Source organism: Lepidothrix coronata, unplaced genomic scaffold (genome assembly GCF_001604755.1).
Source record: "Lepidothrix coronata isolate B3197 unplaced genomic scaffold, Lepidothrix_coronata-1.0 Scaffold79, whole genome shotgun sequence".
Classification (NCBI taxonomy): domain Eukaryota; kingdom Metazoa; phylum Chordata; class Aves; order Passeriformes; family Pipridae; genus Lepidothrix; species Lepidothrix coronata.
Window position 1 is genome coordinate 4,001,532 of NW_016690259.1, and position 25,146 is coordinate 4,026,677.

Consider the following 25,146-nt stretch of genomic DNA (forward strand, 5'->3'; position numbering starts at 1 on the left):
CCTCATTTACATTTCTTTTCCCTTCCAGATTTTTTTCCACAGTCACTTTATTCTTTTGGTGCAAAAAACAAGCTGTTTTCTGATCACCTTCGCAGATTCCCACCTGCCCCCCTCCTGCCTACTCTTTCTAGCACAGGTTAACAAATAACAATTTAATGATATGGTTAATCATTTACAAAGCTCCTCGCTCTGGTACCAGGAGTCCTCTCACACTGCCAGAAAAACTTTAAATATTAGTGGCTCACCAAGATTCAAACACATCCGTTACATGTGTGCTCGCACACCCACACAGAGCTTGCTTACAATGCTTCAGAAAACCAGAAAATTCACATGTTACTCAAAGTGGCACTTGACTTGTGTGACACTGGACTATTGTGGTTTACCATCTAGTACTGAAATTTAGGAGGCTGTTATAAAACTAGTGTTCTGATTAATTAGCTGTTTGAAATAATTTTGTCTTGTAAATTTGTTACTGGATAGTCTCCATCATGTGACTGCAATTTTTCTCTATCTTGTTTATAGGATTTGTAACATATAAAACCATTTCTAACTTCAGCAGCTACAGCTCATAAAAGCAGGCTCTTAAGACAAGCCAGAAGTGCCTGTCTTTAGAAGGGTCAGACTGTTGCAGCAGCTGTAGAAACATCCTTGTAGCAAAGGATAATAAAAATATAAGTGTCTCAACATTCATAATTACAGAACAGTTAACAGAGCTTATTTACACTTGTGAAGATGGCTCAGACTATCGACTTAAGTAGTTAATAAAATGGGGGACATGCTAAAAACAGGGTTCTTAATGGTTATAAATCCCATGATACTGCTTTTGCCTTGTTATCACAGCCAAGCCTTCTCACGTTTTCCAGGGAATTAACTGTTTGCTTCCCATTACAAACAACCCTGAGTCAGTGTATTTGCACAAGAAATCCAATAGCAAAAACAAGAAGAACACGCTTCAAAGTGTTTTAACTACAAACGAATTGAAACAGTGATGCAAGGACTGCTCCTGCTTTGTTTTATGCAAATCAGCATGCAAAGTCTCCAGAGAGGTGCCTCCTTCAGCAACTGGCATTTAATGTGCCTAGAACAATGACAGTATCCTGAGAATTTTCATAGTGGCTGAAAGGATTCCCAGCTGGAAATCAGAAATAGCTCTTGCCCTATAAAAGAAATCAGGAGCTGGTGAAGAAAGCACAGGGTCAGGACTTGGGAGATTTGGTTTCTATTTGTAGCTCTGTGCGTGGACTTGGGCTAGAAACGGAGTTTCACCTAATCTCAGCTCCCTGCCTCTAACACGTAGAGACTTCACCACTTGCAGAACGGCAAGGCTGCCTTTCCTTATTATCTGCCACAGAAAGATATTGTGGTGTTGGAAGCCAAGTTCAAAAAACCACGAAGACACTCTTTGAAAAATCCAGTTCTGTTAAGTCCCCAAATTTATCATTGCCACAGCAGCTTGTGCTGCTACCTCACTGGAGTAGGAGAATACTGAGGAGTTAACACGAGGCCTGCTTCGCAAAGAGAAAGCTGGGTATGGGTAATCTTTGTGCTAATTAAAAAAGCAGATTTCTTACCTAGCCTAATTACAGAAGACTGTGCTCCTTGCACCTTCCCTCTCCCAAACCAACTCAATATGCCTGTAGCAGATCATGCCTTTTAAGACAAACTTTTCACTTTGTGGGTTTTGGGGTTTGGTTGGGGTTTTTTTAAGCATCCTCTTATAAGACCTACGTGCCCAGACTCAGAACTATGCCCACTTATTTAACACATGGAGCCAGATCCCAGTGAGACTACTGCTTTGTACCACCCTTCCAGGGCACATTTTCCCAGGAGGAGCCAAAGAAAAGTCAGTCATGTTTCAGAGATGCCAGGCAGGCCCTAGCTGACCAAGTCCCTCAGTGCGGCTGAGTCCGTAAGCGAGGCTGAAATCCTCTCCTAAAAACTGTGACCTGAATAAAGCACAAAGGAAGATGGGCGGCTTAGAAGAAAAGTTTTCTTTAAAATGGTAGTTTCCTTCAGTCTCTCCCTCCTCCCTCCTGTGGTCTACCTGGCAGTTGACAAAAAGACATTTGCAGTCAGAAATCACAGTTTTCAGTGCTAACTGCACTCCTCAGTCATGAAACAGCACAGACCATCTTGCCTTCCTGATTTCTCCAGCAACCTGCAGACAAGACCAATTGTTTGATGCAATACCGGGTGCTCTTTCACAGTAGGAAAATATTTCTGTCTCTAGACTTAAGAGATTTAAGAGCTCCAAGGAACAGACTGATTAACGTACAGACATTTTGTGCAAGTGTACCAATCACATTTGTATTATAGTAACAGAGACACTATCACCAGAATAATAATGAGAGAAATTATTATAATAATTTGCAGCCCATTCAACATAAGAGAGCTTTTTAAAAAGACAAGTAGACTTGCAACAATACATTTTCATCCAGTACTATTGAAATTACTGGACATGCCAATCAAAATCCTATACTGCTAGTGCTAATATTCTGAGGCATAGCTTTATATAATACTATTACTGGTCTTAGCTGTCACTGGCAGGAGAATCGCTGACAGCTTCTTATAACAGGCATTTATGAAACACATGGATGGTCTTTCAGCTGGTGACCAAAGGAATTACCCTGTCTCTCCCTGCAGGAAAGCTGATTTCACAGAAGACCGATCTTCTGTGAAAACTTCTCCTCACACTATCGTGTGCTATCCTCATCAAGGGAAATGCTTCCAGACAGTTTAAAGCCTTTTAATTGAGCCCTCTGCATGGAAACATGCCCAATACCTGCATTGCAAATGAAAACAAAAGGGTTTATTTACTCCACTTTTCTGGAAAGATCTAGACCATTCTCCACTTCAGAACTCTGGCTGTGACTGGGAGACAAGAGAAGAACCCTTATGTGTCTTCTGTGCATCTGGGAGCCCTGCATGTTCCCTCACTGACTCACCTCCTCCAAATGGTGCCCATATAACCCTGCGGATGGATTTCACCCAATCCTCCATGTCATTCTGCGTGCTCGCCATAAGGAGGTACGTCTCATGATTAGCTGTCATCCGCTCTCGGTCTCCTCCTGCAAGAGAAGATAATTGCACTTAGAAACCCTTTTGTTTTCCTGCCCAGCCAAGCTCCTGCCAGTCTGGCTGCTGGAAGCACCGACAGCGGCTCCACAGCAAGCAGACATGGATACTCTGCAGTGGAGTGTTTATCGTCAGACGTGGCATGAAAAGAAGGTCCTGTAAGTACATTCCCCATCAGACAGTGAGAAGCTGTCATGCTTCCAAAAGGAAATGAGAGGATAAATGTCATCAGTAAACAAAAACAGCCCCATGCTGTTCCAAGAACCACAGGGGCCCACACTAATCTGTAACTTGATACATACACTGGAAATTCTGCAGCCATTACTGTACCATGGAGGAGAGAATAAATGCAGAGACAGATAAGGGTGCTTTGAACAAGTGAGGATGACTCCACTCTTATTTTCAGGAACACAATGTGTCACATTCATAGCAATAACATTTGATACACCCAAGTGCTGCTGTGACTCTCTAAGGAGAAGGCAGCCGACACTTGCAGCTGACACGGTACAATCTGCTGCCTAGGACGGGTCTGAGGATTAGATTAAAAGGGAACACACTGCCTTATTTTCCTTTATTTAAAAGATGGGCACACACTAAGAAGGTCAAAACCAGCACTTGGCTTGCCACAGCTCCAGGTTTTCAGACTTGTAGTCCTGCTTCACTTCCATTCTCATGGGCACTGTGTTGGTGCAAGAACACATGGATATTCAAATCACCTTTCCAGGCAGAAGGGCAAATCCTTCCAGAAGGAGAGTGGCATTTTGAAGCCCTTTCACTGAGCCAAGGGCAGGCACATGCACTTCAAACACAAATGCAGTGCACCTAGAAATCCTGTGAGCCCTGTGTTCATCTCTTTCCAGCTTCTTACATTCCCATTTTTTATCCTAGTCATATCTAAAGTAAACATCTTTGTTCATTACAGCAGGAATACTGTTCCTGGAAGGTCTTCTGAAGAGTGCCCTGCTTAGTGCTGGGCATAGAAAACAGCTATGTTTCTAAGGAGAAATTTCTCAAGGACTGGAAAATCCAATCATGACTTCCTGGCACAACCATTCGGAATGAACCTAGTCCTACAGTCCAGGCTTTACAGAATTAGGGCACACAACTGTAAGAGGGACTTAACTGAAAAGTTAAACTTGCAAGTTTAAACCTGATAAATGCAAAAGCCAGATTTTCCTAGACACAGGGCAGATTGTACAGAAGACTTATTCTTAAGGTTTACATCATTATTCAGAACTTAAATTTAAACTTGGAGGTAAACAGAGACTCTTTTTCCACAGACAAAATACCGCCATTCCATACAGTACCTTCCCCAAAATGACTTCCAAACAAGTAATTACCAATACACTTTAGACTATACCACAATTTAAAAATCTAAAGAACACTGATTTTTTTCTAAGACACAGTAGGGATGAACCTATTTTTAATGTCAACACTAGAGAAATATCAAGATGAGTTAAACTGCTGGTTGGGTTTTTTTTAATTATTTCAGTAACTAGCACAAGCATGGTACCAAACATGGATCTTACTTCTAACTTTATGTTCCATTGTTTTTACCTTTCAAGAATTAGAGGATAAGGGTATGGGGACAGGGAAGCATTAGCATCCCAAACAGTAGCACTCCTCATCGACCCTGCCCAGAACAAAACAAGAGTCTGGAAATTCACTCTCTATTTCTACCTTTTACATAACCATCTTGACCAGAAGGAGGATGGATCTCTCGTTCAAGCACAGAGAGGAGACATGTCATTGTCAACAGTTTACTTAAACTGGCCTAGTTTACGTATCACCTAGAGTTTTTATCCTTAAAAGGCCAAAAAATAAAGATAATAAAATCTCAATATCTTTTCACAGCTATTAAATATAATAGTAATAAATACAGTATAGAGGAAAACCATGCGCCACAGTTGAGTCCTTTTTGTGGCTGATAAATACTGGAAAAAATATTTATCTTGTCATATTGTACTGTAGCTTCTTTTCATTTTAATGGACAAGGATACTGTGAGGTGTCATACAAAAAAGACCAAAAAATATGCATACACCTAACATGTATCAGATCCAGGAATAAAAAAAAATGGTGATGTGATCCTCTTACTAAAGAGACAACAAAGAAGATGACACGTGATGGTCCTCCTCTCACGTGTCTCTCAGATCACTCCATGTTCTTTTAATAGCCTGCACATTTAAATTCAGCAGATTATGTAGTATTTACTCAACAGATTATGTAATATTTACCGAGTTATCACGTTATGACAAATTGCAGGGTGTTCTCCACATAGACTGGATTAATCCCAGAAGTCTGGCTAGTTCATTTATAGTGTGAATTCCGGAGCAGTAATTTAAACGAACTCAGATAAACACCCACTCGGCCAATACACAATCAATCTGTGTTTAATTTTGCAGAGAAGGAAAGCAAAATGTGCGGTTACACCACCTTGTTAGGAGAAAGCAAAGCTTTCCCAGCAGAAGGAGCTTCATCATTTTATAGCAATTCCAGATCTGACTATTTTGTAATTCAATTCCTTTCTTTCAAGACACGATATTAAATCTTGAAGGGTTCTCCTACTTGTGTATTAAATGTAGTTATTATTCATTAACTAGAGCCTCAATAGAAGATTTTTGGGCATACAAGAGCACTTGGATGTGTGTTTTAGTGCAAGTGTTAATTTTCAGTGGGACTACATTTTACAAAATTGTTAATTTACAAAATTAACAAGATCGGGGGACAGACAAGAAGAAATGACCATGATTCAGGAAAGAGTCATCTCAGATAAGAAATACCAGAAACCAAAACTGGAATTAGAAGGACCTCTCTGAATCTTCATTAGGTTTGCAGGACAGTTCTGAAAGACACTGGTTAACATCTCAACTTTTTTTTTTTTTTGCTATTAATACTATTGTTATGATTTTAATGAAGTACGAGTAGGTCACAATCTCCAAAAATCAGACATCTATTCATACCACAGATACCAGCATTAAGTACATCAACTTGAAAATGGTGCTCACTGCATTTGCAGTCCAAGAAGTGCCTAAGCCTGTGTGTGTGTTGTGGCCTGCTTGTGAACAGCCAGCTCAAGGGGCTGGAATATGAACTCCACCTTCTTTTCCCCATCTTTTTCCCTTTGTTACTTTACAGGTGTCACAGGACTTGAAGGGAGCAGAACCCAGGTTACCTGACCAAAGAAGTTGACTCTGGTATGTTCAAGATGAAAAGCTGCTGTTTACAGAACTGATGTGTACATCCTATTTCTCCAGCCTCTGGTACGGGCCAAAAGTAATTGGATCTATACCATTTGGAGTCTCAAAACCACAATGTACCATCACACCCTGTTGTTCCTGCAGCCCTGACTAATCCCTAATCTGTTTTGTTTTCTTGGCAGCATCAGAAATGTATTCCTATTTATTCAAGAAATTTATGCATAACATCCATGTGGAGGGGAAACACTGGAACAGCACTGTGCCGTGATGAACCTGCCACTGTGAACAGGTCAGATTTCTCCTCCTGCCCCTTTGGCACCAGCAATGACCTAGAGGTGCCCAGTGGTCCATCCTGTCCTTGCCTGCTGGTGTGGGGGGGGGCTCGGTGACCCACAGCCTGGTGCTGCCACCAAGCCAGCACCCCTCCGGTACCAGCGAGGCCAGCGATTTTAAGAACTCTTGCCAGCACCCGGAAATAACAATAAAAAAAAAAGAAAAAACAACCCCACAATTGAAATACGGAGAGGCCAATTCCTGCTGGGACCCACTCCGCAGGGGAAAAGAGAGGGCAGAGCCCGCGCTCGCTCCTGCAGCACCACACCACACACTCGGAGAGGCACCAAGAGGCGGAGACTGCATTTAAGGGGGATTGTTTCCTCGATGAAGTACCAGCCTCGACAGCTCTCCAGCTTTTTATCGCCCATCAATTAAACGAGAACGAACAGACATTTTGGCATTCAGCTGGGAGGGTAAGGGGGGGGAAGGAGTCGTGAAAGGTGTTTTTACTTCGGAGATTCTTCCTGTCTCGCCCAACACGTTTCCTTTACCTGGACGCACCAAAGCTAAAGTCAGAAGGAAACACTGCCTTGTCCGTTTAAAAGCATCTTGGATTTCTTGCAAACAGTAGCTTCAGCATTCTTGAGAATGGAATGCGAAAGGATTAAATTCATACCGACTGTTTAAAAGAGAATTTTCTCCCAGGAGGAACATCAAAAACTAGGATTAATCTGATTTTTCTGAGCTGAGAATGTCATGGCCAATCTCACAAGAATATTCAAATTTAAAAAAAAAAAAATGGGGAGCAATTTCGAAGGGAAACAGTTCCCTACTCCCTTGTGCCGTTCTTTTAGCCACAGCTGCTGTCTTAGCCATAGTTTCTGAAACCCTTACTCTCAGCTTGGGAACTGAAAGAATATGAAAGGCAGACTGACCTTACAATTGAACCAACTGGGGTTTTTTTTTAGAAACATCCTCCTGCTTGCATGCTTCACATTTGTTTCCTCAGGAAAATGCTAAATAGTAAAATTTTAGCCTTCTGCTATTTCAGATGAATACTCTAAATGCATCTCCGGTATCCAAACAGAAACTCCTGGCTACTCATCACGTCACAAAAAACCATGCCATATACTTACAAAAAAACCTTAGGAGCTGATATTCATTAATTTCTTAAAATCTTGCCTTTGGAATCCTTTGTTTACTTTCTACTCTACCCTGTTTTCACCTCTTCCAGCTACTGTTCATCAACATATTTCTGCAGCACACGTGCAGTGAACAACACTGCCCTCTTCTCCCACACCTCCCTGTATCACCTGAAGCCTCACAGCTGCACCAGCCTATAAGGTAGAAGAGCTGCACCTTATAAAACCGATACTCCATATAAATTGTTTGCAACTCAGAAACGTGCTCATCTGTGCTTTGCACAAATCTTCCAAGTGCAGCTCGATGTAGAAGTGCCATCTTCATGTGCAGTGAAGTAGGCATGCTCTTCTCTGTTGATGTGTATGATAAGACTATGTAACTTCTTGTTCCTGATCAGGACTCCAGTTAGTATTTCGTCACAAGTAAAACACCAATTATTATAGAATCTATGACTCTCCCATTACACTCTGCGTTCTTAAATTTCCCCCCTTTTCTGCAAATGAACTTCACATTAAGTGACATATTTAACTTATTTCTCTGGGAGAATCCACCTGAATTTCCTCTATCAACTTTCATTTTACAGCATTTGTATTCAGACTTTTTATTCCAAAGCAGTAAGCATTTCTGCAAGCTGTAGAGGATATTAGAATATCAGAGAACAAGATGAACAACCTTATTTTTTTTCCCCTAATGAAACTCCTTGTTGAAGAACAAAACAGAAATTATGATTACCCAACCTTGATAGTAACATAACACTAACCACTGCTGCTTTAAGCACAGAAGTCTGACTTGACATACTGATGAGCTACTAAAAGACAGTTCAAATTCATATGTATGTCTTTCACATAACCAACACTGGCAACTACGAGATCCATCCTCCCCAAGTGACATAAGGAACTGTTAAACTTATAATCAGCCCGATTTTAATGAAACATAAGAACTCTTCTGCTGGGCACTGCCTATGCCCATGAACCCTGTGCACCCTGAGTCTGATGAAAACCATGCGTAGGTGTCTTTCAAGGATGATTTGGGTTCCTGCACTGGGCTGATATGGGACAATTTGTCCTTCAAACTGCCCTCAAACTGTTAGATGAGTTTAAACACTGAAGTGTTTTTAGTTCATTCCAGCTGGGCCAGTGGAAAAACCTAACTGCAAAAAGCTTGGTCAGAGCACAGGTTGAAATTTGCAAAGTCAAATGAAGGAGCTGCTCCGGAATGCAGTTGTATTTTAATGAGATTTTAATGTCTTATTGGCTTTGGGATTCATTGAGAAACCTTTGTTCATAGCAAGTGAGCATCTATGTTGAAGGCTTAGCAATGACCCACTGCATCTCACATGGCCAATTTAAAGATCAGAAAGAGACAAAGCTACTTGAAACCTGCCACGTTTTTGAACTGCGCATACTGCTTGCTAAGCACTGCAGGTGTGCTGGTGGAGAGAAGGCCAGGGCAATGAATTTCTGCATATCAGCTGGAGACTTCTGATGATGCAACATGGAGCTTGCAGACAGGAGCTGTGCCTATCTGGTTTTTTTCTGTTTGTTTATTTATAATTCTTAAAAGCTTCTTTATTCTTCACATGCTTGGTAATTGCTCCTGCTCTTCCAGATCATGTAAAACTTGACCAAGAATTTACTGCCTCCCCTTCCTTCAACTGGGATGAAAAAAGGATACACAGACCAAGTTCAAATGAAAAAAGGAGTACAAAGCCTAAGTTCAAGTCATTGTCCCCATTTTCTTTTACTACAAAGTTAATGTAGCCTGGAGAACCAAATTCTTAATGATCACACAAAAACTCATGTCAGAAAGGACAACCCACACTGTATGATTATCAGAGCCAAATATTCTGCATTTACAGGAGCTTCAGCACTACTTCTGAATTGAGTGTTACAGCATATAAACTGTATCTTCTCACTAGGAGAGACCTGTTCCATGGAAAGCACACAGAAAATCATTGTATTTTCCAACAATACTCAACCTACTTATATCTTTCATGGTGCAGCTTCTCTAAAACATACCTATATCATGAAGGAGGAAAGATGTCCATGGATTGCAGATGTGATATTGGACTTTGTGAAACTGAAAATCAACCAGGGAAGCTAAGACCAAGGGAGGCAGGGAGCAAAGAGCTTGAACTTGGAGTATAAAAGAGAGCACGCTGGAAAGGTCTCTTAAGAGACATTATAAGAGCCACCAGTGATGGAAACCCCAAAAGCCAAGGGAAGCAGAAAACCAGCACTATGCTAGGCTGCAGTAAGAAGTCACAGGCTCCTTGCCTGCTAAACAATCAAATCCTAAAACACTCAACTTTTTTATCTTGCTCCGAGCTCCCCAGATGGGAAACAAAACCTGACAACTCTCAGCATTTTATTCAGATACACAAAAACCACTATCCAATTTAAAATAAAAGGGATTTTGGCAATGATGGCTTATCAGTTTATTCTTTGATGACCCCTGAGATTTTAGGATCCATGTTTTGAAGGCCTTTGTGACAAAACTGAGCACACAAACTTGTTTCTGGAAAAAAAAGTTAAGCTAATAAATTAACATATTATCATAACTGTAGCAGTTCTTAGTGTTTCATGAGAAGAACAGTACATAGTTGCATTACCTCTAAAGCCTTGATGACAGGTAATAGGTAAGGTCAAGGGAGACATACAAATTACAATTTCATTTACAATTTCCTAGGACTGTCCTGTTATATCTGATGTTCTTGTTTGCCTCAGGGCTGCTTCGTCTTCTAAAAAAGGACACAGACATAGCCAGAGATACACTTGCAACACCTAGGTGTTTTAATTGACTAATACTGAGAAATCTCAGCTTTGAAATACAGTTATCAAACCATTTTTTTTACTACCAAACCGTATCAGCTGCACCATTTAATTTCTCTCTTCACAAAGAACTAACACATTTTCCTAAAAACAGAATTAAGTAACTGCGAACAAGTCACTACTGAAGGTACTGCTTTTTAAATACTTCCGTATAAATACCATTTTCTGTTGCTCATATCCAAGCCAATCTTTGGCATTAATAATCTTGAACAGTTTTCTGCACTAAGGGTGTATTCTTTGGGGGTGGGGTGAGGCATATTAGTTTTTCAGCATAAAGGCTGCAGCCTCATTTAGGTGCTAAATGCCAAAAGACTGCTCAAACAAGTACATTCCCTGGTGGGCACTGTGCTCCAGCACAATTTCCCCACTTGCAGAATGCCTGGAAGACAGCAGGGCTTTTTCAATAGAATGAGCTGTTTTCCTGAAGCACTGAACCAGCTGCTGCTGGATACCTGAAATCAGGCTCAGGAAATGGATTCCTCACGTGTAACACAATGAATTCTCTGTCCAGGTAGGGTCTCTTCTGTGCCACAGGGCTGCAGCCACAGCACGTCTGTCCATAAGAGTAAATTTAGTGTTTTGCAAAATAAAAGCATAAAACCAGTGGTGTATTTAAGCGTTTTGTGCATTGCACAGCTATAATTATTGCTTAAACACCTGAGTGAAAAACTGTGATGCTTGCTAAATATAAGTTATAATTGTGTCAGAGATATCATTAATGAGGAAAAGAGATGTGAATTCAAACCATCCCTCATAGGACAGAAGAGCTCTGATTTTTTCAGAGCACTTTAATCTTTTCAGGCATGTCTCATTCTTCCCTCCCACTTTTGCTGCCCCTTCCTTTATTCCTAGTTTAAACTTCTGCTGTGCTTCATACAGATGAGTTTTCAACCTCATCCTCAGCCACAGAACCCAAGTACCTATTTTGTAGAGTCTGTTCATCCTAACCTTCCCTGTCACTAAGATGTTGCTACCAGCACAGTTCACTTGTCTCTTGCAATGGAATTTCAGGGGGGGCTTTGTTTGTGTTTGGTTTGGAAGATGTGAAAATATAAATAAACAAAAAACCCCAGAGATTTGCCATAGGAAATCCACTCCTCTATGTCCTTCATAACTATGATTTGAGACATACAAAATATTGATCCACTTATAGGAAAAAACACTGCATGCCACACCTGTCTATATACATGTACAGTGCTATTACAGTGCCCTATTTTCACAACTTCAACTGTAAAGAACTTTCCACTGAAATTATGAGTCCAAGAAAGTAAAAATCAAGCAGAGTCTTGCCTAATGCCATAAACTATTAAAAACATACTGCAGCCTTTTTAGTTAAAACTTGTACACACAGATGATACCAAATTGTCAAGGCTTGTTTCCTGGGGACAGAGACAAGACAGATTTGCTTTCTTAAGTACAGCTTGGTTCCTTACAGACAGCAGAACTCCTAAAACAAACAACATAGAGAGAAGAATATGAGTTTTTCAGTGACCTGTGAAGGAAGGAGTCTGAGGATCACATAAGGTCAAACGTTAGTGGTAGTATGAGAATTAGTGGACGACTTCACTGTCATCTGTTGTAACTAATTTAGTCTAAGAGAAAAGCATAAATACAATAGCAAACATATTTTCTCTGTCATACATGACACACCTTAAAGATAAATTACTGTCATCTGAGAGTAAGAACCTTCTCTAAAGTGTCTCAAGTTGGACACCAAAATGACCATGTTACTTGAAATTTGGCTCATCTCCAAGTTCATTTTAGAGTAAGTCCCTGCAAATGTAGATCCATCTCCACTTCTGGGGAGAGAAGGGAAAAAGCCCCACGCAGTTGCTGGTGTAGAAACAGCGAGCCATGTAGAAAGATGATTTAGAAGAATTTGACTGCGAGTGCTCCGTTTTGGCAAAAAGTAAGATCCTGGAGCTATTGCTGCTGGAGAAATGGCTGCCCTGTGCTACTAAATGCTTTCTTTGCTTTTCAGCCTCTCATCCTGAATTGCATTGAAGTGCAAACACTCAACTTCAAATGGATTTTTTTGAAAGGTCACTTCCACAACACATATTTGTATGGCATTTGATCTAGCAGGAATTTAAAACTTCTGATGATTTTAAGAATAGAAGGATCAATACCTGAATGGAAGTCCTCCAGTGTAAATTCACCCAGGGACTGGGAGGACCTACCTATATACACTGGCATGTGAACTTTAGGCTGCAAAGCCAGCATGCCAATATGTCAGACCAAGGTTGTCCTCAAAGACTAACAAGAACAACATTCAAAGCACACGCTCACTTCAGCTCTCAGCATCTACTCATTAAGCTCTCTGTTCCTCATGAATATGGAATATCCTGAGCCTTCAGCAGGTACAAATCAAGACGCTCTTTTATCAGTCTAAACATGCTCTTGTGTGCACAACACAGGGTATGGAATTAACTCAGTACAAAACAGCTAAATTCATGTGGTATTTCTTTAGGGAGGCCAGCCAAAAAGAACTTTGATCAAGAGGTAACTATCCAGTATCCCAGGACAGGGAATTGTGGCTAAGCCATAACTTCAGACAGTCTTTGAAATTCTGTCTCCTACAGTGGCCTATGGCCACTACCGACAAGTACAGTGATCTGCCAAACACAGAAAAGGTTGTATGCCCTCTAATTTTACAGACAATTATTTTGTAAACAGAAAAGATAATATGTTTCCAACAGCTTCCAAGAAAAGCAGTTTCCCTTCTCCATCAGGAACTGATCATACTCCTCCCTACTTCTGGACATGGTGCTTTCCACTCTGCACTAGGTTAGGCCCAAACACAGAAATATTTCATTTCTCCAGAGAGCAGTCAGTTATTTTAGCTCACATCTGACTTTAAATTTGATCACAGATAAAAATAATAGCTCTTTGTGGCACACCAAAACCAAAAGGATGCAAATACCCTAAATGAGCATGTACATATTATGCTTTCACATAATTTCACTGTAACATTTAATAATGCAAAGTCACGTTTTAGCAGTTTAGTAACTAAATTAAGAATAAGTTATTCACTAAAACGTGGGCCAATACACATATGCAGAAGACAATTACCTCATACAGTGTTAAGTCTCAGCATAAGACAATCTTGCTTATCTAAAGTAGCAGGAGATTGTAGTTGTCAGTTCAGGACATTTGTTCCACAGCTCATCTAAAATCAACCATCTCCAGGAACACTGTGCCTCTTAGCACTATTTTGGGATATGAATGCAATATTAACTCGAACAAAAATGTGCCACTTAAGGAATTATCAGCTCAGCTCTCCAGTCCTTTGGACATTTCAGTCTCTGAAATGTCTAATTCAAATACAGCTTTCACGTGGAAAGAGCCATCAAACACCAGTTATCTGAAAAGCACAAACAGAGCTTAGTGTTCTGTACATCTCCATACCCTGCCACAGAGCAGAATGAACAGAAACCTCATTTTAGCTTTGTTTTATTGTATTTATGACTCAGAAAGATAGATGATGATAATATGGTCTGCATTTCCCTTCTCATTCATGAGCACAGAATGACCCCAGAGTGAATTTACTTCTAATCTGGGTGGGCCTTTACCTTCACCTTGACAGCTGGAGCCTATATATCACAGGATGACTTTTTCCCACAGAGATCATTTGGGTCTCATTTCTGGCAGTGTATGCTAACACAAAGTGCTTGCAAGGAGAAACCCAGTATATTTTGAAGTACTGCTGTTTAAAGGACATATATGGGATGAAATTCTAACTTGGTTCACCATACAGAAAAAATGTAAAATGTGTAATATTCATACATTTTCACAGCTCAACCTCGTACAAAGGAAAGACTGTCTTGTGTCTACTTGCCATTTGTTTGAAACATTGGAAAAGGACTGTTGATGAAGTGAGACTCCTGCCAGCCACAGACCTGTCTCTGACAGGTGAGAATCATCTCTCCTTCCCTCTATGCTTAGACTTATTCAACTTCTCACACAGAAGAAATCCACAGAAACCATGACACACATAACAAAGTCAAAAACTGTCTGGGAACAGCAGGCACAGCAGCAGCATGCACAATATGGGAAATGCTCTTCGTGGGTCCATTCCTTCTTAAAAGAAATACCAACAATTTTTCAGCTCCAAAATTTAAATAACACCTGTGGACTGATGCCATCGGTATGAATGAGAAAACATGCCCAGATGCAAGCAAGCAGGCAAGGAGGGGGGATAATATGACATGGAACTCCAGTAGTAACTGTTTAGCTTAAAGGAAATTTGTTTATTGTTCCTTACATCTTCTCACTCACAAGTACACCACTGGGCTAGTCAGAGAGAGCCCATGAAAGATCTGAGGCCAGTCATAGGCTTAAGTGGTTTCAGGGCTATTGTGAACCAGTGGAGCTTCAACTCATACCAGATCCTTATTCCATCTGAGAACAATTCACAGATGTGCTCCTAAAATACACTTTTGAGGAAGGAGATGATAGTTAAATGTAACTAGTCCACTCCTTTTATGGCAAAGACGAACTGCCAGGCTGTGATTCATCTGAGCTACCATTCCAGCCTGTCCTAGGGTGAGATGATTCACGCTGCGGAGATACCACTTCTCTTCTGAGTGTTCAGGTAGACACACTTGCATTGGCTTTCTTTGACAGTTTATGGACACTGCATGTGAGTCTGTGTGTGTACAGAGAAGCTTTAAGGGTCCATTTCTAATGCAAATGTTCACAACCTTGTTCCCTGGGCTGCTCTGGACTGCATGCCAGCTGTCAGGCATGCACAGGTGAGGACTTAAAGAAGTATTAGCATTTCTTACATGGCTGCTGGTTGAAAATATCCCTGAAGTACCTACAAATCATTTACTTATTAAGAAGTATCAGTAAATCTACAAAGTAAATAAACTGCAATTAAGCAGAAGAAGTTATTCAAGACACTTGCTTTTCCTACTAGGAAAGAAAGAAAAACTTCATATAGTAAAGTCATGGCAGTGCATGATAAACCTGAGAGGCAACCAGTTGGCATTTCTGATTTTGACACAGGATTATTGGCAAATTTCTTCACATCAGTGAAAGGATTCAAAATCTGACAATGGGAAAGGCAACAAAAATGCATCCATGACAACCTGGACAACATCAAAGCCACGCACTCAGCAGACACCAGCTAATACTGAAGAGACAGCATCTGTCCTTCAGGTAATCACTGACTCTCTCAAGAAACACAAGGCCTGAACTAGGAAAAAGTTATAAGCTTGGGATAAGGACCTAATGATGACATACAAATACCTTGTGCTGACAAAACAGGAGACAGGAATTTAACTGTCATCGGTTCCTTTGAAAAATTTACTGTTCATAACCACTACGTGCACTGTAAACTGAGGCCACTATAAAGAAGTTGGTACAATTTTCTGATGTCCTCACAAAACAATAGAAGAGCGTGTTAATGTTAGCTGGAAGTCAGACAAAAAGATTTCAATGATGTTTAACAAGATTCCCTAGCTACGTTGAAAGCTGAAAAATTATTCACTAGTAAGTTATGATTTTTTGATGGATTCTTTAAAATTCTGTCTTATAATTAGACTAAGTTTCTAAATTCAACAGAAGGGTAACTCTTTCACTGACAGGTTACTATTCACGAAGGATGTTATTCCCATATAGAGGGTATGGAATACTTTTTCAAGTGTGCTGAAGAAAGACACAGCAAGCAACTGTCCCTACACCATGCAGCATAGATGGCAGAAGATATTTTTATAAGAACAGGAACAAAAAAAAATATAATATAGAAGTCAGTAAAAGATAAATACTTACCAGTAAGATTACTAAATGCATCACCAAGATTCATCACTTATTCAAAATACAGAGGCATCTACAGGATCTCATATCAGCTTGTACATGGTAGTTGTCAAACCCTCAGAGATTTTTTGGAAAGGTGACTTTGGTATCTTAGAAAATCTCTCAGTATCAGTGGCACAACTTGAACTGGCAAGTATCAAAAAGTTTGTGAGAGAACCAGCTCTTGTAAGGTTTCCCACATAAGGTCTTCTTATAGGGACATAAATTCTGAGCTTATCCAAGCTGAACTGCTGAGTCCCTCTGAAGTGTGCCGAGGCACTTATCGTGGGGAGAGAGGGAGGCTGCCCTCAAGAGCAGGCTGCTTTTAGGAAGCACACCCTGAGTAGGGGCAGAGCTGCACTCCCAAGAGCTGAGCAGAAATCCCAGGTAAGCCTGACCCAGGGCTTTAAGTTATTTCCTCAAGTACTTTATGGTATAGCCAGCAGAGGCCAGACAAAGAGAAGTTTCCCATATTACTGAAAGTGGAGTCACTTCTCCCATGTGCCTCAGAACCACCTCAAATTTTACTGGATGCTGTGGTCAGACACAACGTGATTAAGACCCCAGTTTGAAATCATGTCCTCCCTTGGAGTTTTCTCTCCAAAATCATAAAATCAGCTGGGTTGGAAAAGACCTCTGAGATCATCAAGTCCAACCCTTGATCCAACACTGCCGTGGTTCCCAGACCATGGCACTCAGTGCCACAGCCAGTCTCATCTTAAAAACCTCCAGGGATGGAGAATCCACCACTTCCCTGGGCAGCCCATTCCAATGGCTGGTTACTCTCTCTGTAAAAAATTTCTTCCTAATATCCAACCTAAACCTCCCCTGGCAGAGCTTAACACCATGCCCTCTTGTCCTACTGCTGGTTGCCTGGGAGAAGAGATCGACGCCCACCTGGTTACATGGTAAATGAAACACCCGCTTTGGCTCTGGCTTATGCACTCACACAGAGCTAAAGTCTAAGTTTGCTACCTTGCCCAGGGCCAAGAACAACAGCAGCCTTAGAACAGTCTGTGGGAATGGCTGCAGTCTGAGGGTCCCCCTCTCCTACATGGAGATCCAGTGCAACCAGGTCACATCAAACCCTTCTCTGAAGGGCTGCTTGGCCAGTGCCAGGAGATGCAGAAGTGCTTTTCGGTGTACCTGTATCTACTTAGGTTTTCAAAATGAAAAATGAAAAGTGCAAAGGAAAATACTTGAAAGATTATGCTTATATGAGACCCAACCATGTGTTGCCCTTGCAGTGCAATTTTCACTTCCTTTCAAAGAATTAATCTTCAAAACATTGCTGTGATCCTTTGAAAGCATACTTCCCCTGTCACTTTGCAAACCATCAAGAAAATAAATTGGATACAAACTCACTTTGAATGTTCAAGTATTTAAGCAAATTCCCTGGAACTGTGTTCTCTGTGTTTCCTTCTGTGATTATTCTACTGTAAAAACATTTATTGATCACAAGGTGAACAGGAACACATTTCCCATAACACATGCTACATTCTGAAGTTATAAGCACAAATGTTCAAGGAAGAACTACACAGTAACTTTCTATTCCATAATAAAATCTTACAGAAAGAAAGACTCAAGTTGATTATAGCTAATTAAATAGGGAAAGACACTAAAACTTACTACAACTTAATTTTTGCAGATCAACAGATGGTAAAATCTAGTTAATCTCACCAGGTTCCTTATATATTAAATATAATATCAGCTGATGCCCAGCATTTCAAATTACTCTGTAACTTCACAACATTGAGGTGGAGAGACTAATGCTTGGCAGCCCAGTAGCTGGAGATTTTTTTGAGCAGGAAAGATTTGTTCAAAATGAATGCCATGAGAAGTAAGCTAAATAACAACAGGATATCCTGCTCAAAAGACAAAAAGCCACCTTACTCCACCCAGAGCTGCTACAGTACCCACACATGGAGAAAGAAGTGACCTGATGATGGGAAAAAGCAACTCAAACTAGGCTAAAAATCCCCACCTGGGAAGCAGGGCCCAAAATACAAGAACCAGGCTGTAATGAGAACTGTACTGGCTGTGGCCAAGTAAAATCTCACCTGGGTACACCTATGTGACACTCTGGGCACAGGACTTAAGGAAAAAGTCATTCATGTATTCATGCTACTCAGCCTCTGAGGAATGCTTTGCTGACCTGTTGTAGTGTAAAGTTTCTGCCCGAGTCTGCAGTGCCAGGGCAGTGTGTTTTCTGCCACAACTTCTCCCTCTTTACAGTCTCTGACTAGACTCACTTTTCATGCAGAGTCACTCCCAGAGAATTAGGTTTTAGTCCTTGGATAGAGACCTCTGAGTGGGGAAATGCCCCTTTCGATATTCAGATTTGTCTGTTCTGTAACTGATATGCACAGAGTAAATAAATTTAATTTACATAAAAGAACATGATGATTTCTCCTCTAATGAAGGATTAACTGTCAGTGCCATGAAAGGCATCTGGCAGCAGTAATCCATGAGCCTTCCTTCTTAGGGGCCTCAACTACTTACAGAAATAACTTCTGTTCCAGCTGACAGTACACTGACAGATCAACAAATGGATTAACACAGTCCCAAAGGCTCACAGACTTAGCCCTGTGCCCCAGTGACCAGGCTGGTCCAGTTACTGCAGTAGTTCCACTGTGTATGCCTTCATTGCCATGTAAATTTTCCAATAATCAGGAAATAATCAGGAGAGAGGAGAAAAACCTGTTTTCCATAGTCACAGAGCTCTTTGCTACTATTTACTCAGGAATCTCGGAGAAGTCGTGCCATTTTCCTGACCTTCAGATACTCTATTAGCAAAATAGGGACAAATGCTCGTGCCTTACTCTGCTTATTATTCTGATGTGAAACACTGTTTAAATGCTGATAAAATAATTATAAATGAGACAACATCCCATGGAAGAGAAAATGAAAATGGCAGAAGGATCTAAGGGGACAGTGTAAGTTAATTCAAAACGATAGTGGAAATATAATGATACAATTAAAGTGGTAAACAAATCTAGAGGTAATGAATCAATTTATTAAACTAAATGTCACTATGCATTCTCTACCATGTAGGCATAATTCTCAGAAGAATGCCTCAAATAACTCTGAAGAATTCAAACATACCAAGATTGCAATTCAAAAAACTAATAGCAAAGTCTACCATTTAGGACTGCTAATAAGATTTCTGCAGTTTAATAGCTTTTCTCCCTAAAATAGATTTTGCTTATCCATGTAACTAAGCTTACAGATCTCTGCTCTTGACCTTCTAGGGCAATTTCCATGACTGCACTAAAATACACACCACACTCCTGAGTCTGGGACACAGATTTGTTGCCACAGAGGCTGGGTCACTGACAGGTTAATTCTTTCAGTAACTGCTTCTCAGCAAGACTCAGGTATCATGTCCAACAGTTCTGCTGTGATAAAATGAAGGTGTTTATTTACACATGAATGGGTGGATAGGAATGGAATCCTGTTTCTGGGGTGAAATCCTAACACACCCTCCTAGACATCAAAATGAGTCTTCCAAAGCAAAGATTGCCATTAATATGAAAAGGTCTCCTTCCGTATGGTGCTCTTGCAGCCTAAGTCCTCATTAAAAAATTAAACTCTTAGCTAAAATGGGGAATCACGTTTCCACGTTTAGAAAAGATTTTTAGCTATAACATAAAACAATTCTTTATTTGAATCCGAACAATCTGATGGAGAAGACACATTCTAAAGGGCGGGTTTTTTTTTTCCTTTTGATGGTGCAGCTACAAGGCATCCTGACACACAGCTCAGAAGAATGGTGAGCTTGGGGCTCTCCCTTGGAACTACCAAGTCCCTACTCCAGCACAGTTTGGCAGTCTCAGCTTTCATGTAGCTATAGCACACACAGCTCTGTCCTTGCTTGCAAACCTCTGCTGCAAGCAAAGGGCTTGACTCAGTTTTACAGCATGAAGGGTCCTAAGACTCTGCCAAGGAATGCCAGATGATGAGAAAATAAAGGACAGGTGCTCAACTCGTTTTAATTCAGTATTTACATACAGGTGATAAGAGCTGCAGATAAATTATTCATGAAATACCAACTTGCTACAGTTGATTTTGCAAATAGTTTAAAAAAAGACACACAACGCTTACTTTAATAAGAAGCTAAGACAACAGCTAGGGCTCATCAAACAATGTTAATCTTGTGGCAGATAAACATAATCAAACCCTCATTTTATCTTCCATTTACCTCCTTATTTTCTCTCTACTTTTTCTGTTTCCTTCAGTGTCCCAAGCCATATAGCCCTGATCCTTCATTCCTGTTTTTCTTTTACTCATCGTCCTGCCTTGTTTTACTTCCCAGGAGTAGGTTCACACACCACATACACCCACAGTGATGAGCTGTGAAATCCACTGGTGGACTTCCTGAAATCTGGGAAAATGAATAGCTAGTCTGAATACTGTTTTCTCATAAATGACTCTATTTGTGTACCCACTCAAGATTGCCAGGAGTGGGACCCATCCCTGCCAGACCAAAAATGACCATAAGCCATTACATTCTTTACATGAGTCATTACATTCAGCCACTGCTGCTTCCTTGGGAATATCCTTGGACAACGTTTGCTCAAGCAAGAAGAAAGTATTTCCCACCCTTGTGAAGGTGGAACATGCAAAAATGAAGAGGAAGGAAAAGCTACATCCACATGACACAGACGAGTGACAAACAAAGGTTTCAGGAATTGTCTCAGAGAGATGTAGGAACATACCTTCAGGCAAGAGGGAAAGTGGTGCCAGCAGGGACAGTCCCAGACAGCAAAGAGCAGCTCTCACCTCTGCCAGAGGCAGAGAAGGTTCACCCTGAGTGACCTGCCCACCTGGCATCCCAGAAGCTGGTGTGCAGGCAGTTTGTACATGAAGGACAGACCAAACAAAACCAAATACATTTAAGAATGCTACTGATTTCAGATGATTTGCAATCTTGTGTGTTTTATCCCTAAGTAAGTACAATTGTGTGCTTAGAAACTCCATACAAGGTCTAGCCACCTTTTTTTTTTTCCAAATGTGATTAATTCTTCTGACCTCACAGGTCTGAAGAACAAACTGCAAAGCTATTACCTGTGCAGAGAGGCCACAAAAGGCTCTGTTTGTGCTAAGACAGGACCTCAGGAGTGACCTCTGGGGATGGGATAATGGGGGTACAAGTTTCAGCTCCATGGAGGAGTTACTGGACAAGGACACACACACTGGAAAAGCCAAAGGAGAGGAGGGTGACAGCAGTACTTCAATGCTTTCTGTCTAGGCTCCAGACACCTCTGGGATTCTCAATCCAGCAAATCTGTCCTTCAGGATGACTCTAGATCAACTCTTCAGATACATATATGACCTCATGTGAACAGTCAACTAAAAATAAACTGGCTTTGCCCCATTACTTTAACTCAGGTACCCCATAAACCCAAGCATTTGCAATAATCTCTTCATTTAACTTTGCTGCTGTATTACTTTTCCCAGGCTAAAAGAAGCACGTTGAAATCTGACCACCAACTGCAGCACATGACTTTCAGTAATCCTCCCATCACATGACGAAAGCACCACGTCTCAGATCCACACAGCCCATTCATGCTGCATCAGGAGAGAGGCACCACACTGCAACTGCAGAAGACTATCTCCTCCTGGCAATCCTGTCCTACAACAGCACAGAAGACCTCCCTTACAGCTCCCTAAAACAGACCAGCATAGGAAAAGATCTCATCATCACTTGCACCCTCACTGCAAAAGGTACAACTATATCACCACAGCAGCACTCTGCCACTGCACATCCCAATGTGCTATGGTCAAGCTGCCTTCATCCAACTCTGCTTAATAAGCAAATCATGGCCTCTTGCACCAGTTTCAGGTTATGAGTGGTCTTCAGATTTAGCACCATGCAGAGCTCATTACAGTAACCCCCTTCCTGAAGTAACCAGGTGTTGCATGAATTTGATAAATAGGGCAATTGAAAATAGTTATATTCTAATGAGGTGTAGATAGAAAGCAAACACATCTTGTTCCAGCTGCTCTTTTCTCTACATTTTGGACAAAGAGACTCTTAATTCTGGAGTCCCACTGCTTTGTTACCCCACCACCTCTCCTAACCCATCTTGACTGAGCCCCAAGTACCAAAATGCTTATCCAAAGGCCATGCTTGTATGTATACTGCATGAAATATTCCATCTCGCTGTCTGCTGGCGTGGGACAGCTGCGACACTGCCATGTCTGACCAACATGTACGTCTATTTTCTTTTGCTAAGCTTGAAAATGAGGCTTTAAGCCTGTGGAAGCAGCTGCACCCTGCCCCAGTAAAACCCATGAACAAGAGTTTGTTTTTGTTTTCTCTGGGACACTACCAAACAAAACTGAACCTCCCAGACAGAATATCTACTCTCAGAGATGGCAACAGAACCACTTGAGTCTCTATTAGTATTTGAGCATACAACTGTGGAAAATCAACAGCCAGGCACCAAGCCTGTTGTGTCAAGAGGCTGATGACTGTGACTTCCCTCAGAGACTGCTGTAGGAAGGTGCCAGCCTCACATTTTCAGGAGATGGTAATTCTCAGCTGACTCTCCTGCAGGTGGTCTCTCTAAAGGCACTGGAAAGGAAGTTACTGTACAGGATTTTTGCAGAGCACTTCAGAGCCATCCTAGAACAGGCTGTGCTCACCCACCTCAGTTAATGTATTCTTTTGGTAATTAGTGCTGGTATGTGCCAAGAGAGCCCTTTTACTGCTGACCACACCACTATAGAGGCCAGAGATATGTGTCACCTGTGCTAGTTCAGCAATGGAACAGACTCCCTGTTGTCACTTGTCAGGGTCCCTAATTGAACTTTCTCTGTCCAAAAGATGGGCTGCTCCGACCACTTCCCATCACCATCACAACATGGCTTACCACAACCTCACACCACCACCAGAAGCTTTGCATACCCTGCAAACCAGCTCACCTTGGCCCTTGCTCTTGCCCAGCCTAGCTGTGTACTTCTCAGAGAGACCATGGCTATTTTACAAGTAATAACAGGGAAATGTTACTCAAAATGCACTACTACTTATGCTGCCTGCAGCTTAGGTCATAAGCAACCTTCCAGCCAGCTCCACAGCTTTTTGCTCCCATATCCATAGAATTCACCTACAGTGTCTTACAAAGCCTGTGTTTTTTCCAGCTGGCCTCTCCCGTCCCTGCAAGGGACAAAGGAGGCTTATCATCAAAAGAAGACAGACATGGATATCAGCAGCCTACCAAATCTGCTCGAAGCCATGCAAACAACAGCTCTGACCTTGGAAGCAGTCAAAACAAAATTACATCTTATCTCGCTCCCAGCATAGGTATCTGATTAACTGGAAGGACACTTAACACAGAGAGAAAGAAGTACCTTCACTGCACACAGGAAAATCTTGCCTGCATACAAAAACCCAATCCAACAGTAAATTCACAAGAGTAAATTTGTTAACAGTTAATTCATGAAAGAAGGTGGCTCGGTCCTCAAAATCAGCTGACTGAATGCTATCCCATCACTAGGGTCGCTTGCCATCCCAGCCTTAGAATTCAGTATCCTTACGTATAAATTGATTTTAAAGGTATTGTTAGCCTTGAAAACAGTTATTCCTCGGATAAGAATTAGGAAAGATGGAATGGATGAAGGTATTTCTCAAGAGTTAAAGAAGGTTTCTGATGTGTGCATGGAGGTGTGGGAATCACAGTGCAAGCTAAAGGGGGTGGACACTGATTCCAGTGCTGGACTAGTAATATGCAATTCCATCAGAGAAGAGTTAGGCTGAGAGACTACACTTGGGATAAACTGCTAATCCTATCCAACAGACAGGGTTAGAAAAGGTTTGTGTCATCTGCATCACAAACTATATTGGTCGAACATTCTCTGCATCAAGAGGGTGGGGTGAAGCAGCAGTTCAGCTGAGTGAAATGAGCAACTTCATTCTGGGGTTAAGATGTAGGTCTGGGAAGTGAAATGTAGCTGTCATCTAAAAACATCTTTGCTGGGTATTTTGTTTGTGTGTGCATCTGGAGTTTTTTTAAAGGAATGAAACACTATCCACGGAAGTCATCCCAATGCCTGCAGTAGCAGGTATAAGCTAAAAGTTCTGTAGTAAAAAAGGAGCAAGCTGAAAGACAGTGTGGGATTTGCAGCAGCCAACCATTTAAATAAGCAAATCCACTCTGAGGACAAACCACAATGAAATCATTCCCAGGCTGCATTCGGGGAAGGGAGGAAGAACACTCAAGTTCTGAAACAAAACCTTGCATTTTCTCACCTGGGCAAGTGTAGAGAGGCTTTATTTAAAAAACAAGCAAACAAATTAGCCAAGCATGTTTCCTATACCCCAGCCCACTTCCTCTGTCTTTAGTTCCTGAGATGTTAATTTAAGGGTAAAGGAGCTGCTGGTCCTGACCATGGACTCCATAAACCAAATAACATTCAGAAAGCCCTTTCTGGCAGAGATACCAGAGAAACTGCCAATTCTCACAGACAGGTTTTGAGAACAAGTAATTTACTTGGTCATTTGCAAAGGCCAAGATCTGGAAGCTACACTGCATAAGGAAGTTTTGAAAGACTCATCAAAACACAGAAAATTAGATTAATAAAATTTCAGATGACAATGTATCTGGAACAGTAATTAATAAATAGTGAGTCTATCACCATCCTGTACACCAGGTGGTGACATTTGGGTACATCTACCCAAGACATATGCTGTCCTTTCTGAACTCTGCATGTACACACTGCTGTGTGTAGGACAGTTTTTTCCCAGTGGCACAACCAAAAGTTCAGTGCAATAGAAAAACAGGGCTGCTGCAAAGATCTGCAACACATGCTGGTGGTCAGA

The 25,146-nt window shown here is 41.2% G+C and overlaps 1 protein-coding gene across 5 annotated transcripts in view; it reads right to left on the reverse strand.

Moving 5' to 3' along the window:
- Window positions 1-25,146, reverse strand: part of ARHGAP24 (Rho GTPase activating protein 24) — an 84,841-nt gene that overhangs the window by 34,654 nt on the left and 25,041 nt on the right. For all 5 annotated transcript variants that reach the window (XM_017820083.1, XM_017820085.1, XM_017820084.1 and 2 more), the window contains exon 2: window positions 2,946-3,068. In XM_017820083.1, the coding sequence (XP_017675572.1) occupies window positions 2,946-3,051 (106 nt within the window). In that variant the 5' untranslated portion in view covers window positions 3,052-3,068. The remainder of the gene's footprint in view (window positions 1-2,945; window positions 3,069-25,146) is intronic.